Source organism: Seriola lalandi, unplaced genomic scaffold (assembly GCF_002814215.2).
Source record: "Seriola lalandi dorsalis isolate HSWRI2012SDOR001 ecotype SW California unplaced genomic scaffold, Sedor1 jcf7180002054972, whole genome shotgun sequence".
Classification (NCBI taxonomy): Eukaryota; Metazoa; Chordata; class Actinopteri; order Carangiformes; family Carangidae; genus Seriola; species Seriola lalandi.
In genome coordinates, this window is record NW_019525660.1 from 742,791 (window position 1) to 754,687 (window position 11,897).

Consider the following 11,897-nt stretch of genomic DNA (forward strand, 5'->3'; position numbering starts at 1 on the left):
GTTACAAAGCACCTTTTATTCAAGGTCTTTAACAAAAATGTGACAATAATTGACTTAAGATTTTACAGTTATTAGTATGTTTTCAACTAACACTGAATAAAATCTGACTTCCTACACATTTTCCAACAACTGACAAAAGTAATGTGTGGAAGTGTGTGAGTGTCTCTCCTGAAATCTTTATCAAAAGCACAAACATCCATCATGGTCAAACATTTTAACACAATCAGCACAGGATAATGATGTGCCTGTTCACAAAAGGAGTCTGTAACCCTTCACAACAGGCTGAAAAGGTCCCCGCTATGTTCCACCTTTTAAATAAAAATTATCAAGATTCATCACACCTTTAAAACTGGTACAAAATAAAACAAAATAAAAAGATACACTCAAGTTCTACAAATAGAGGCAATGTCCAACCCCTGAGTCCAACAAGACAGGCACTGGCATAGAACACAGCCTTTATGCTTGAGAAGGTGTAGATAGGGATGAAAAGATCACACCACACCACCACTGTCAGATCATCTCCCGCCTACAAGTAAACAAAAAGAAGAAGATAAATGCAAGTATTACACACAAAAACTACATAACAACACATGCATCTTCACATTAGGAAAGGCAACAAAACATCTTGGAGCACGGAACAAGGGCCAACCTCTGAATCCACGTCCGCCACCACCTCCTCTTCCCCTGAAACCTCCACCGCGTCCACCGCCTCCAAATCCTCCACCACGGCCACCTCCGCCCCTGCCACCTCGAAATCCACCTGCAACAAAAACAAAAGCAAAGTAGAATTGATCAAATTTCCAAGAAATGCTTTTTTTCTTTATTCAAAGAAGCTTCACTGAGAGCTAACCTGTCTATTACAGGAACACCCTGATCGCATGCACACAGGTACACACGTTCACACCCAGAAGCTTCCCAGCACAACCAGTCTGATTTAATGCTGCAGTTCTCTTCTCTAAACTCTGAGCCACCACTGGCCAATGATCTACATATTCACCAACAATAGGAGACAGATCTAATTAAAATGAGACATTAAGTTTGGATGCCTCACCTCCACGTCCACCACCTCTTCCTCCACCTCTACCCCCACCTCGACCTCCTCTTGGTGGCCCCTTCTCTCCTGGCGGCCTTGGGAGGAATCTCTGCAGCGGGAGGAGCTTCATTGGATCTATATAAAACTAAAAGGAGAACTTGCAAATTACATATAGTTTATTACACAGAGGCTCTGTAATGCTGTTAAGAATGCAAATGAACTACATTAAAATGTTACTGATGTTTTATACCTTCTGCAGTTTCTTAAACGAAGATGCCTTCATATTTTCAGAAAGTTTGACTGAAAAATACTGCAAGGACAGGTTAAGGAATGAACTGGAACAGAAAGAATGATATCTAAACCCCAGATGTTCAACTTTCTTTCTTTCTTTCTTATTTTATTCAGCGGTCCAGAGACTGAAAAAAGAGTAACAGAAAGGATACAAAGTCCCGGAGCTGGCCGAATATCTCATCCACCTTCCCGATCTGCTCCTTGTTTTCCAAGTACACTGGGGCATTGAAGTAAGGAACTTTGTTTTCCTCCGTTGTACACCTACACACAATATCATCTTCACAAGGATGCATGAACTCTCCCAGTGCTGCAGAGTGGAAAGACATTGAAAAAGTTGGTTGTGTCAAACCTGGAACAGCCATCAAGATGCATTCCGCTTTAAATTTCTGTCCATTGCTCAAAAGAACACCCAGAATGCAAACTGTTGCGACATGAAAACTTATTTATGAAAAGAAATCTCAAAGATGGAAGGAATTGTCAAAAATTAAGTACACAGAAAAACTGTTAGGCATAAACACAGGGGTTGAAGTTTACAACTCGTAAGTGTTCAGACAAGAGACAACAGTCAGTTGTGTGAGAAATAAAAATAATTACATAACATTGCTGATTTAGCACGCAGTCTACCAAGTTTGGTTTAATTACCATGGAGAACAGGCTTTAACTTCCATATTATTACACCCAGTGTCTGATATAGTTTCCTTTTGTAATTACAACTTTCATGTTGACGTTAATGGTGTTTAAAGTTGGAAACGGGGTAACTTTCCAATGACATTAACAGGTGGTCAGACTCATTATACAGGTGAAATATTTTGAGTCTGTGATGGTTACGTGTTTGGTTTAGTTTAAAGTTTTCTAGCTACTTCTTATATTTATCACAGTGAAGCTCATTGTTGAATCCTCAGCATATTGACCAATATCAAATGGCTCATTAGCAGGGATATCATCCTCTGCACCATGTTTTCAACATGACTATTTAGTGATTTGACGATCTTACCAACAACGTATTCTGGAGGACCATAGTCTTGCTGTCTGTTGAAACCACCTCTGCCACCACCCCGTCCAAATCCTCCACCTCTGCCTCCACCAAAGCCTCCTCTACCTCCTCCACCTCGGTTAAAACCTCCACCTCGGTTAAAACCTCCACCTCGTCCGCCTCCTCCTCTGAAAGACATTTTCTCCTCGAGTCCTCTGCGATCAAACAAAAGACAACATAAAAAACTCGAATCAGTGGTTGGTTAAATCCAGCATGTGGACTTCCAACACTGTGGACTTAGAAGCGCTAAACAAGTTCTAGCTAGCATGCTAACTCAAGTCCGTCGTCCAAACTATAAAAAGTCACCCGCATATCCTCACACAAAGCAATAAGTTATACACTTGCTTCTAAATGTAAATAATGAAAAGCCTACAAAGCTTTCAGCACACATTTAAAGCAGAACACTCACGAATTTGATCGGCTTGCAGCAGCTATTTACACCGAGAGATATCCATGCGATGACAACACGTGTGACCAAAGACGTAAAGCTACTCATCAGTGTCGGAAAGTGTCGTAAATTCACTCACAAGCACAGACTGTATATAAAAGCTGCCCTGCCCTTCTTTTTTCAAGAAGCAGACCAGCAACTAGTTGGCTCATCCACCGAAAAATAACAGACTCGGTCAGTATGACACCATATGGCGCATAGTTATTTCTCTGTGACTAGACATTTAAATATTCTTTTTTTCAAATGCAGGAAATTTAATTTGCAGACATCAGTCAACAATGTCAACAACAGGTCAGGTAAGAAAAACAACTTAATTTACATTGTATGTTTGTTTTATAAAGAATATTATTATTAATACTATTGTTATATTTATTACTTTTTTTTTTCATTCTGATGTTCATTGTCCATTACTGGCCCCTATTTTGTACCTCACAGATATTTATAAGGGAATTAGGTCATCATTACACACACAGCAACCGCACCCAGCCAGAGGCTTTAACACAGCATTTTACTCACATACTGTGACTTTTTTTCTTTCTTTCTCAGGTGATCAAGTGCAAAGCAGCTCTTGCTTGGGAACCTGGCAAACCTCTGGCCATTGAAGATGTGGAGGTGGACCCACCTAAGGTCCATGAAGTCCGCATCAAGGTCAGTTGCTTATCCCAAAGTTGGCTGCAACACAAGAAAACCTGAGCATGTTTATTAGTTGGAACTTATTGTTTGGGTTGTAAATGGATGCACTTGTGAAAGTTGCAGGGCAGAAATTTCAGTGAGGACAGCTGTTGTTTTCTCAGAAATAATTGTTTGGAGTTGTTTTGACAGAATAATATAAACTAATTGAAACCATAGCGCAATGTTAAGTTCCCTCAGTGACAAATCCATCCGTGACTAAACATAAAATTGTATTACTCATATAGGCATCACTTCTAGTTTTTACTGTGATCATACAGACAAGAAATGTTGACAGGAAGCATTTGAATACATTTGACTTCCTCTGTCTCAGTTTCTTTCCTATTAGTGGCATATTTTACACCAACTATAAATAGTTCATAAAACTCAAGTGAACCTGCCTGTTTGTACAGATTGTTGCCACAGGTGTGTGCCACACAGACTGGGAGTACCTGTATGGGCAAGGAATGAAGGTCAGACCATTCCCATTAGTTCTCGGCCATGAAGCAGCAGGAGTGGTAGAGAGTGTTGGTCCAGAAGTCACCAAATTCTCACCGGGTAAATTATACAGCTCACAGCATACATAGAACATACATAGAACTGTAACTGAATTAGCTTTTTGTTGTTTTCAGGGGATAAAGTCATTCCTCTTTTTCTGCCTCAGTGTGGGGAATGTGAACGATGTCTGAGTCCTAAAACAAATCATTGCAGGAAAAACTGGTGATTTCATTACCACATGTTTACACACAGACACGCACCTTTGCTGTATTGCTGTCATGGTGTTTCGCTGCATATTGATCCTTTATTGGGGCTTTTAGGGCAAATATGCAAGTGGGAGTTTTGGCTGATGGCACAAGCAGGATTTCTTGCAAGGGACAGCAAGTATACCAGTTCCTCGGTATCAGTTCTTTCTGCCAGTACACTGTGGTTCCTGACACCTCGCTTGCAAAAATAAGATGTGATGCACCGCTGGACAAGGTGTGTCTTCTAGGCTGTGGTGTCTCCACTGGTTATGGAGCAGCTGTTAATACAGGCAAGGTATGAGGATACTTCCACTCAAGTCATAACTTGAATTCACACTAACTCTGATGTGGACCAGTGGTTATTCTGTGCAGGTCCCTGTAGGTTCTTAGAACATGAGGCATGCAGATGCAAGAAATTTGCATAAACATTTAATCGCAAATATGTCCATTTATAATTAGTTGAGCTTATTTTACCAAAATGGATTTACCGTCAGAAGGAAAACATCTTAGTTGTAATGTGTATTTGACATTTTCCTAAGTTGCTACCTATTGATGTTAACAGCATTTGGCAGGAGAGCAGTTATTTATTCTTCCCACTAGATGTCAGTACATAACATGAGCACCATGTAAGTGTAGTTAATGGGTTAAAAAGTACTTACAAGTTCCGTATTCCACACCTCTTGTTTTTTTTTTCACAGTTTTTTGTTTATTTAAGTAAGATGAATACAAAATCAAACAAAGAACATTTTGTAGAAAAGACTTAAGATCTGTAGAAAAGATACAAATGAGTACATGTTTTGTATATGGAACAAACGTGGGACTGCTCAGTAGTAATTTAAGGACAAGCTCTTAACTGAAGGGAAAGTGATACCGTGAACAAAAGTGAGATAATGATAGAGCATTCTTGTATCTGTTCTCTCAAAATATTCCAGCCAATGGAAAATTTAAATGTGGTGACTGTACAGTGAAATTCAAATTATATTTTTGATATGATAAGATATCAGTATTTCATTTCAACAGCATTTTTTTGAATCAGGCTTGCAAAGTCCTCGATAAACAATGAAGAAAAGCCAAGAAGGCTTAAAACCCTGGTTTACACAAGCACGCTTACACAAGAATAAAATGCCACACAAGAAAACAATTAGATTGGCATGTATGTGATTGATATGTTTAGAAGAATGAAGTCAAAATGTTAGTTAGTTAAGTTATTTGTGAACATCAGCTGTCACTTTAACAGCTGTCTGAGTTGATTCCCACACGGTGTGCATGCAGGTTAAAAAACAATCCTCATGTGCCGTGTTTGGGCTCGGAGCTGTTGGACTGGCCGCCGTCATGGGCTGCCAGGTTGCTGGGGCAAAAAGGATCATCGGGGTCGACATCAACCCTGACAAGTTTGAGAAAGCTGCAGTGTTTGGAGCCACTGAATGTGTCAACCCCAAAGACCACAAGAAGCCCATCCAGGAGGTTCTGGCAGAAATGACAGATGGAGGGGTGGACTACGCTCTGGAGTGTGTTGGAGATCCAGCTATCATGGTGGGTGTACGACAGTTTCACACATTTTTTCACATGAGTGTGTCACTATGTAAATGTATTTTAAAGGCAGTATTAATCATCCTAGACTGCTGCATTTGAGTCTACAAAAGATGCCTGGGGCTCCTGTGTGATTGCTGGATGGACAGAGACGGGAATGATGAACGTTGTGGTTGAAAAGATCCTCATGGGACGCACCTTGAGTGGGACTTATTTTGGAGGTGAGCTTAAAACAAGTTACCAGGCCTATTACATAATGCTTCAGCAACAATTTATGGCAAGTGGCATGATAGAGAAATGGAGTGACTGAGTGACTAAGTGGAAAGATAATAAAAATGCTACCACACATTTTCAAAGCCCAAGGTAATGTCTTGAGATTACAATGTTTTGTCTGTTCAACAGTGAATCAATGTTTTATACTTTTGCTTGATTAATGATTAATTAGCATTAATTATAGTTAACAGTTAATTGATTATCTAGATTTTAGTCGATCCTCAGTCAGGTAATGGCTTTAGGAGTTTTGATGGAAGTCCCCCACAGTCAAAAAGTCACTGTTGACTCAGAAGAGGCAGGTAGCTAACAGAAGCTTCAAGCTAGCCAGACCAGAAAAAAATGCAGACACACGTTACATCTTAAGTAAAGCAAAAGGCCCTTGGTCACTTCTATATCACAAAACGAGAGAAAGATCTCACTTATGTAATGTGCGTGTAAAGTATGGAAAGATATGCTCACCTTCTGTTAAAAGCATCAAGTCCTAACCCAATATCTGGATTATCCCTCTCTGGAAACACACATCTCTAAATGAAGTAAAGTAGGTCCACCAGTGCAATAACATCTGATATGGATTGAACATCACAGATTTAATGATATCTATGTATCCAAGGGCGATAGTCACTTAAGGCAGGAAAATGGAAAATATAGTAAAAGATGACAAGAAAAGTGCTCTGTTCAGCAGCTCATTAATGGCCGCTGGTTCATGGGGACTCAATTTCATTAACATTTTCTAAAGGTTGGAAGAGTGTGGAGGATGTGCCTAAACTGGTGGATGACTACATGAACAAAAAGCTGAAGCTGGATGAGTTTATCACACACAACCTCCCACTGGATCAAATCAATGTGGCCTTTGGCCTTTTGAAAAGTGGGAACAGGTAAGAACTGATTTATTTGTAGCTGCTAGTTTTGGTGTTTTTGTTTGTGATGTGTATATCCTTGTATAACTCAAATTATAGGGGCACAGATCTGTTCATGGAGTCACAAATTGGAGACTCATTATCTATTTGGGGACAAAAATCGGCATCCCACAAAGTTAAGGTTCAGGTTAGAATGCGGGTTAAGCACAGCATTTTCCTAAATATTATGACCTCGCAGTTGTTTTTCAAACTGCTGCTATGGCCATCTTTGCATACTTTTGCATACCATATGCATACCCTGCCTTTGCTTCTTTTTATCTTGAAACTGTTCCCACACACCATGAAATATCTGATATATAAAGGACACTGACGTGGATGGATCACTGTCCTGAAATGACAGGAGGCCCCTGGGCCACAACCTTTGTGTGAAGTGGCTCTTAAATATTTTGTTTGATAGTCATAGAGTTCAGAATATTTCAGCCTGAGGTACTATATAGGGGTAAGTCTTAGAATTTGATTAGTTCTCAGGAAAACATAATAAAATTTACAAATAGATGATTTTTCAGGAATATATTTGATATACTGTGTGTGTGTGTGTGTGTATGTATATATATATATATATGTGTGTGTGTATATATTGTTTCTGTCTATAAGGGCTGTAACTAACTATTATTTTATCTGCACATTATTTTCTTCATTAATTGCTTCTCTATACAATTTCAAGAAACAGTGAAAAATATCCACCATAGTTTCACAAATTCTAAGGTTTCCTCCAAGACTAAGAATAAGAATTGTATTACTCATGTGGGCATTACCTCTAGTTTTTATTTTAATACATTTGACTTCCTCTTCCTCTTCTAAGTACTTCTATTTGAATATATTTAAATGTGTTGTTTTGCAGCAACAACAGTCACAAATATTTTCAGTTTACAATTGTAGTATTCTGGCTTCAAGCTGAAGCCAGGTAATGTTGACTTTAAAGGGGAAAAAACTCTATCTAAATAGTTGATTGATTAGTTTTCTGTCTGAGTGAATAATTGTCTAATCATTGCATTTCTCTTTTCTGTATTATGTTTTGGGTTTGGCCAGAGAACTATGACTTCACTTATCCTAATCATTTCTCTTCCTTTTTTGACCTAGCATCCGTACTGTAATCAGTCTATGAGATTCTCAAGAGGAGGCTCAAGCTCAAGCAGCTACCTTACATGTAAGAAGATTGGCAGTCATGTCATTGCATTTTGTATACAACTTGTGATTGATGAATTGATGATTGAAGATGAATGATTATGCTCTTTTTCTTAAAAGATATTGATAATTAATATTTTTCCATGCTTGACCTTGTAGCAAATGAGCACACTTGCCACTAGATGGCAGTCTTATGTCACGTAAAAGCCTCTGTGTTTGTGTCCATGCATACTATCTAACTTTGTAAAGACGTTGCTTTTCTGCAGAGATTTCTTTGTTTTTATTCAGATTAAATTCTACTGTCGTTTTGTTCTTGATATTCAAAGACTTGATGATCATAGAAACACCACAGAACATTTAGTACACTTCCGTAACCTAATACCGAATGTAATGCTTATACAGCATCTGCAGTAACGTCAAGACAAATCTCCACATCTGTCACACTTGGCCGCCACAGTCATTCTGGACTTGATATCAATGTGAAGTGATAGTTGGAATTAAATACGTTTGTATAGAAGATGGGGTGAAAGACACAGGAACCAAATGGCTGAATCTGTCATCAGCCTGCCTCATGTGGTCAGGCTTACCAAATTTCGTCCTTGGTAATATTATATATTGATTTAAAAGGGAGTCAGAGAGAAGGGCTAAAATAACAGTTGTGGCCTGTCAGGACAGAAGACAAAGGGTTGTTTGGTGAAGGTTGTTCTAAGTTCTTCTCAGTGAAGCACTGAAATAGCTGTCGAAGGAATTTGTTTTATTGAAGTTCCATTCAGATCAAATGTGGACCTTTGGCAGTTCCCCCTGCTTTTCCATCTTTATTTAAAATGGAAGATAAATTGGTGCTCTTCCTCTAATGTTGGTCTCCTCTGTCTGTGTGCTATCAATCACAGATTATACATTTTATACCCCCCTCCTGCCCCCTCCTCCTCATAAAGAATCTCAAAGCAAAGACGGTTTTCGAGAAATAGAAAGCAGAATACTGCAGAGAATGAAACAGTAGAGAGAGATAACGGAGGGAGATCAAAAGGAAAAGGAAGACAAGTTTTGACAGGTGGTTATGTGACTGGGCACGCTCAACTATAAATGTTGGACATGCTCGCAGATTTATAAGGCTTTCTTGGGGACATGTGTCTGACTGTCTGCCTCATCTATGGGAAATCTATCCAAAGTGACGACCATAAGTCTCCTACTGTTTTTTTTCTCTTTGTGTTTGAACTCTGCAACCTCTGGAATTGTCACAACATTGTGCAACTGATACAGGGAGGACGTGCTATCTGAATTATAACCACAGCATTGTACACATTTTTGTCCATCTTGTCATGCGTCACATTCATCTGTGAAGCTTTTCTGCAGATACCGTCTGGATAGGAAACTTTGGCATAACGTGGCATGGAGTCGAGTAGTGATAGAGACAGCAACCCTAACATTTGCAAATCATATTTACATATATATTTCTATGTTCGTTCTCCCTTGTTTTTACCTATTGCTGTCATCACTCCACTGCGACAACTCTTTCAAACATGAGACTTCATGAAGATAATTGACAAACAATAGAAATGCCAGATGAGGTAAATGCCATCACAAAAATAAGGGCATGTCTGGAAAAAAAATGTCAAAAAGTGCCGCCTTGCCTTCCACAATATTTAGGTTGGGATCAAGAGATTTCCCCTTATTTATTAAGCTATATTCCTGTGTGACAGGCAGATAATGACATACTGAACATGATGAGAGCATAAAAATAGTGGGTGGGTAACACCCTATTTTAACAGACAGTGGTTTTATAGTCAAAAACAACAAAAAATATAATACACCATTACCCACTATTTATATTTGTTTTGTTTTTTTATATTTGTTTCACTTCATCTTAGTCATGCTTTTTCTGGCTGTTTTCCTCAGTGAAAACAACTGTGATGTGAAAATTCATATTCATAGCAAGTACCAAGAGAGACTGTTTCATTTACTGAAGTGTAATCTGTAGACTGGGTTTCTCAGATTTTTTCACCAAGATCACAGTGATAAAGAACATAAGTCTGCTGTTCATTTACTCCAATTTCATGCAAACCTTACACACCTTTTTAGTGTTAATAGTTTTCTGCATGCTGCAACTGAGCCTGTAGCAACTTATAAATAATCAGCTTTTTTTTTACAAAAGACATTTCTTGCAAGGACAGGTGTAATTAATAAAATAATCAAGGCTGGATTCCATTTGGCTGCTTCTGTTTCAAGGTCCTGGTATTGTGCATGCCTGCTCACTGTCACGCTCTCATGGCTTACTGAGACTCTTGAATGTGCTTTTCCTACTATGACAAGTCAACATGTGCTGCTCTGAAAATCAGCCATGTTACATAACTAGATATGGGATTTTAGCCATTTTATATGCAAGCCCATTGCAAGGGTTTATATTACTGCATATGTGTAAGATGACATTACTGTGCTGTCACATAAACTGTTTGTACACCTGTTGGTCTAAATGTCTGCCATATGTCTCGTGAACATCATAAACAGAAGACGTGAAACCACATTAATAAAAGAAAAACTACTGTATCAACATCTCTGAGAAATAAGCCAGAGGAGCAGCACATCTGAAAGAGACATAGCCAGTTAGGCAGAGAGAGATAGAGGGATGGATATACTGTATAGTCCCAATGGCTATGGAAGAATGGCCCACTTAAGTCACTAAAGACTGCCAATGTGAGGCCCCTGTTTTATCCACAAATCCTGGCCATTATACGGCTAATGTCAGGCATTGCCTGTGACATCCCTGGTCTTTCTTTGACACGGTTAGCTTTAGCCTCTGTGTCAGTGGAATATACTCAGCTTCAGCAGGGGACAGCACAGTAGGCTACAGTGCTGGATGTCTTTGAGGGGCAGTTTTAGTTGTCCGCTGCATTAATGAATTGTGCTGTGACAAATTTGACACAATAGTTTATTGTTATCAACTGAAACATTGACATTTTTAGGATTTATGAACAAACTTCCACATTCTTGGCTTGATAAAAAATGCATTGTGACATTATGAATGGTCTTAATATTTATAGTTGGTAGTGATGTTTTTCAGATGATGACAATGGTCTACTTTTACCATATTGTCCAGATGTGCTGTTTCAAAATAAAATCCGAAAACCTTTTTTTTGATGTTTCTATACCAAACCCAAAGTTTGGATGCATTACACACACATATAAAAAGCATTGCAATTGAATTGAAAAATAAGACGTTGTTGGCACTCTTCATGCATACATTTTAAAAGTCCATGGTCCCACACTTCAGAGGCTTTTTTGTAATACCAGACCCCTTACCACAATAATGACTATATCACGCTCTTCTCATTGAGCCATGCAAGACCATATGTTTTGTATTTTGTAACCTGTCAATCATATTGTGTCAGTGTTTTATAGTTAAGTTGCAACAGAAATAGACAACAAAGAACGGGATTAGACAGACCACACATGGCTATTACCAAAGAGACACACAAACACACACACACATAAAGAGCTGCATGCGTGACAGCTCTAAGCTTTTGTTGTGTTTTGTCTGACAGCAGCAGTAAAGTAGTAATTGAGAGATTAGCACTAAGGTGCTATCATGGCACTCCTTTGTTTGGCCTCTCCCTTATTGGTCACACAGAATACTACTAGAATGTGTGGGAAGGAGATAGTTGGTGTAGTTTGATTTACTTTAGTTTGTTTGAATCTGTCATAAATGAGCTTGTCTAAATATGGCATCCATAGCAAAGACAATACACAATATAATATTTTGATTACAGATAAATATCATACCATGATTGTCAAATAGCAGGATTGCATAATCAGATTTTCTGCATGCATAGATGTGGTA

The 11,897-nt window shown here is 38.7% G+C and overlaps 2 protein-coding genes across 2 annotated transcripts; one reads left to right on the top strand and one right to left on the bottom strand.

Annotated features, from left to right (window-relative positions):
• Position 1: 1 nt before the first annotated feature.
• On the bottom strand, positions 2-2,851 carry gar1 (GAR1 homolog, ribonucleoprotein). The gene is made up of 7 exons (XM_023398154.2): positions 2,767-2,851; positions 2,319-2,512; positions 1,477-1,631; positions 1,284-1,343; positions 1,052-1,178; positions 650-760; positions 2-526 (listed from the first exon to the last, which is right to left on the bottom strand). Exons 2-7 carry the CDS (start codon positions 2,494-2,496, stop codon positions 516-518), a joined length of 642 nt encoding a protein of 213 aa, XP_023253922.1. The 5' UTR covers positions 2,497-2,512; positions 2,767-2,851; the 3' UTR covers positions 2-515.
• A 43-nt stretch (positions 2,852-2,894) lies between these two features.
• Positions 2,895-11,190, top strand: LOC111648304 (alcohol dehydrogenase class-3-like). Its single transcript, XM_023398153.2, has 10 exons — positions 2,895-2,979; positions 3,055-3,101; positions 3,352-3,453; positions 3,888-4,032; positions 4,107-4,194; positions 4,293-4,512; positions 5,490-5,750; positions 5,836-5,968; positions 6,757-6,895; positions 8,018-11,190. Exons 2-10 carry the CDS (start codon positions 3,084-3,086, stop codon positions 8,040-8,042), a joined length of 1,131 nt encoding a protein of 376 aa, XP_023253921.1. The 5' UTR covers positions 2,895-2,979; positions 3,055-3,083; the 3' UTR covers positions 8,043-11,190.
• The last annotated feature ends 707 nt before the right edge of the window (positions 11,191-11,897 follow it).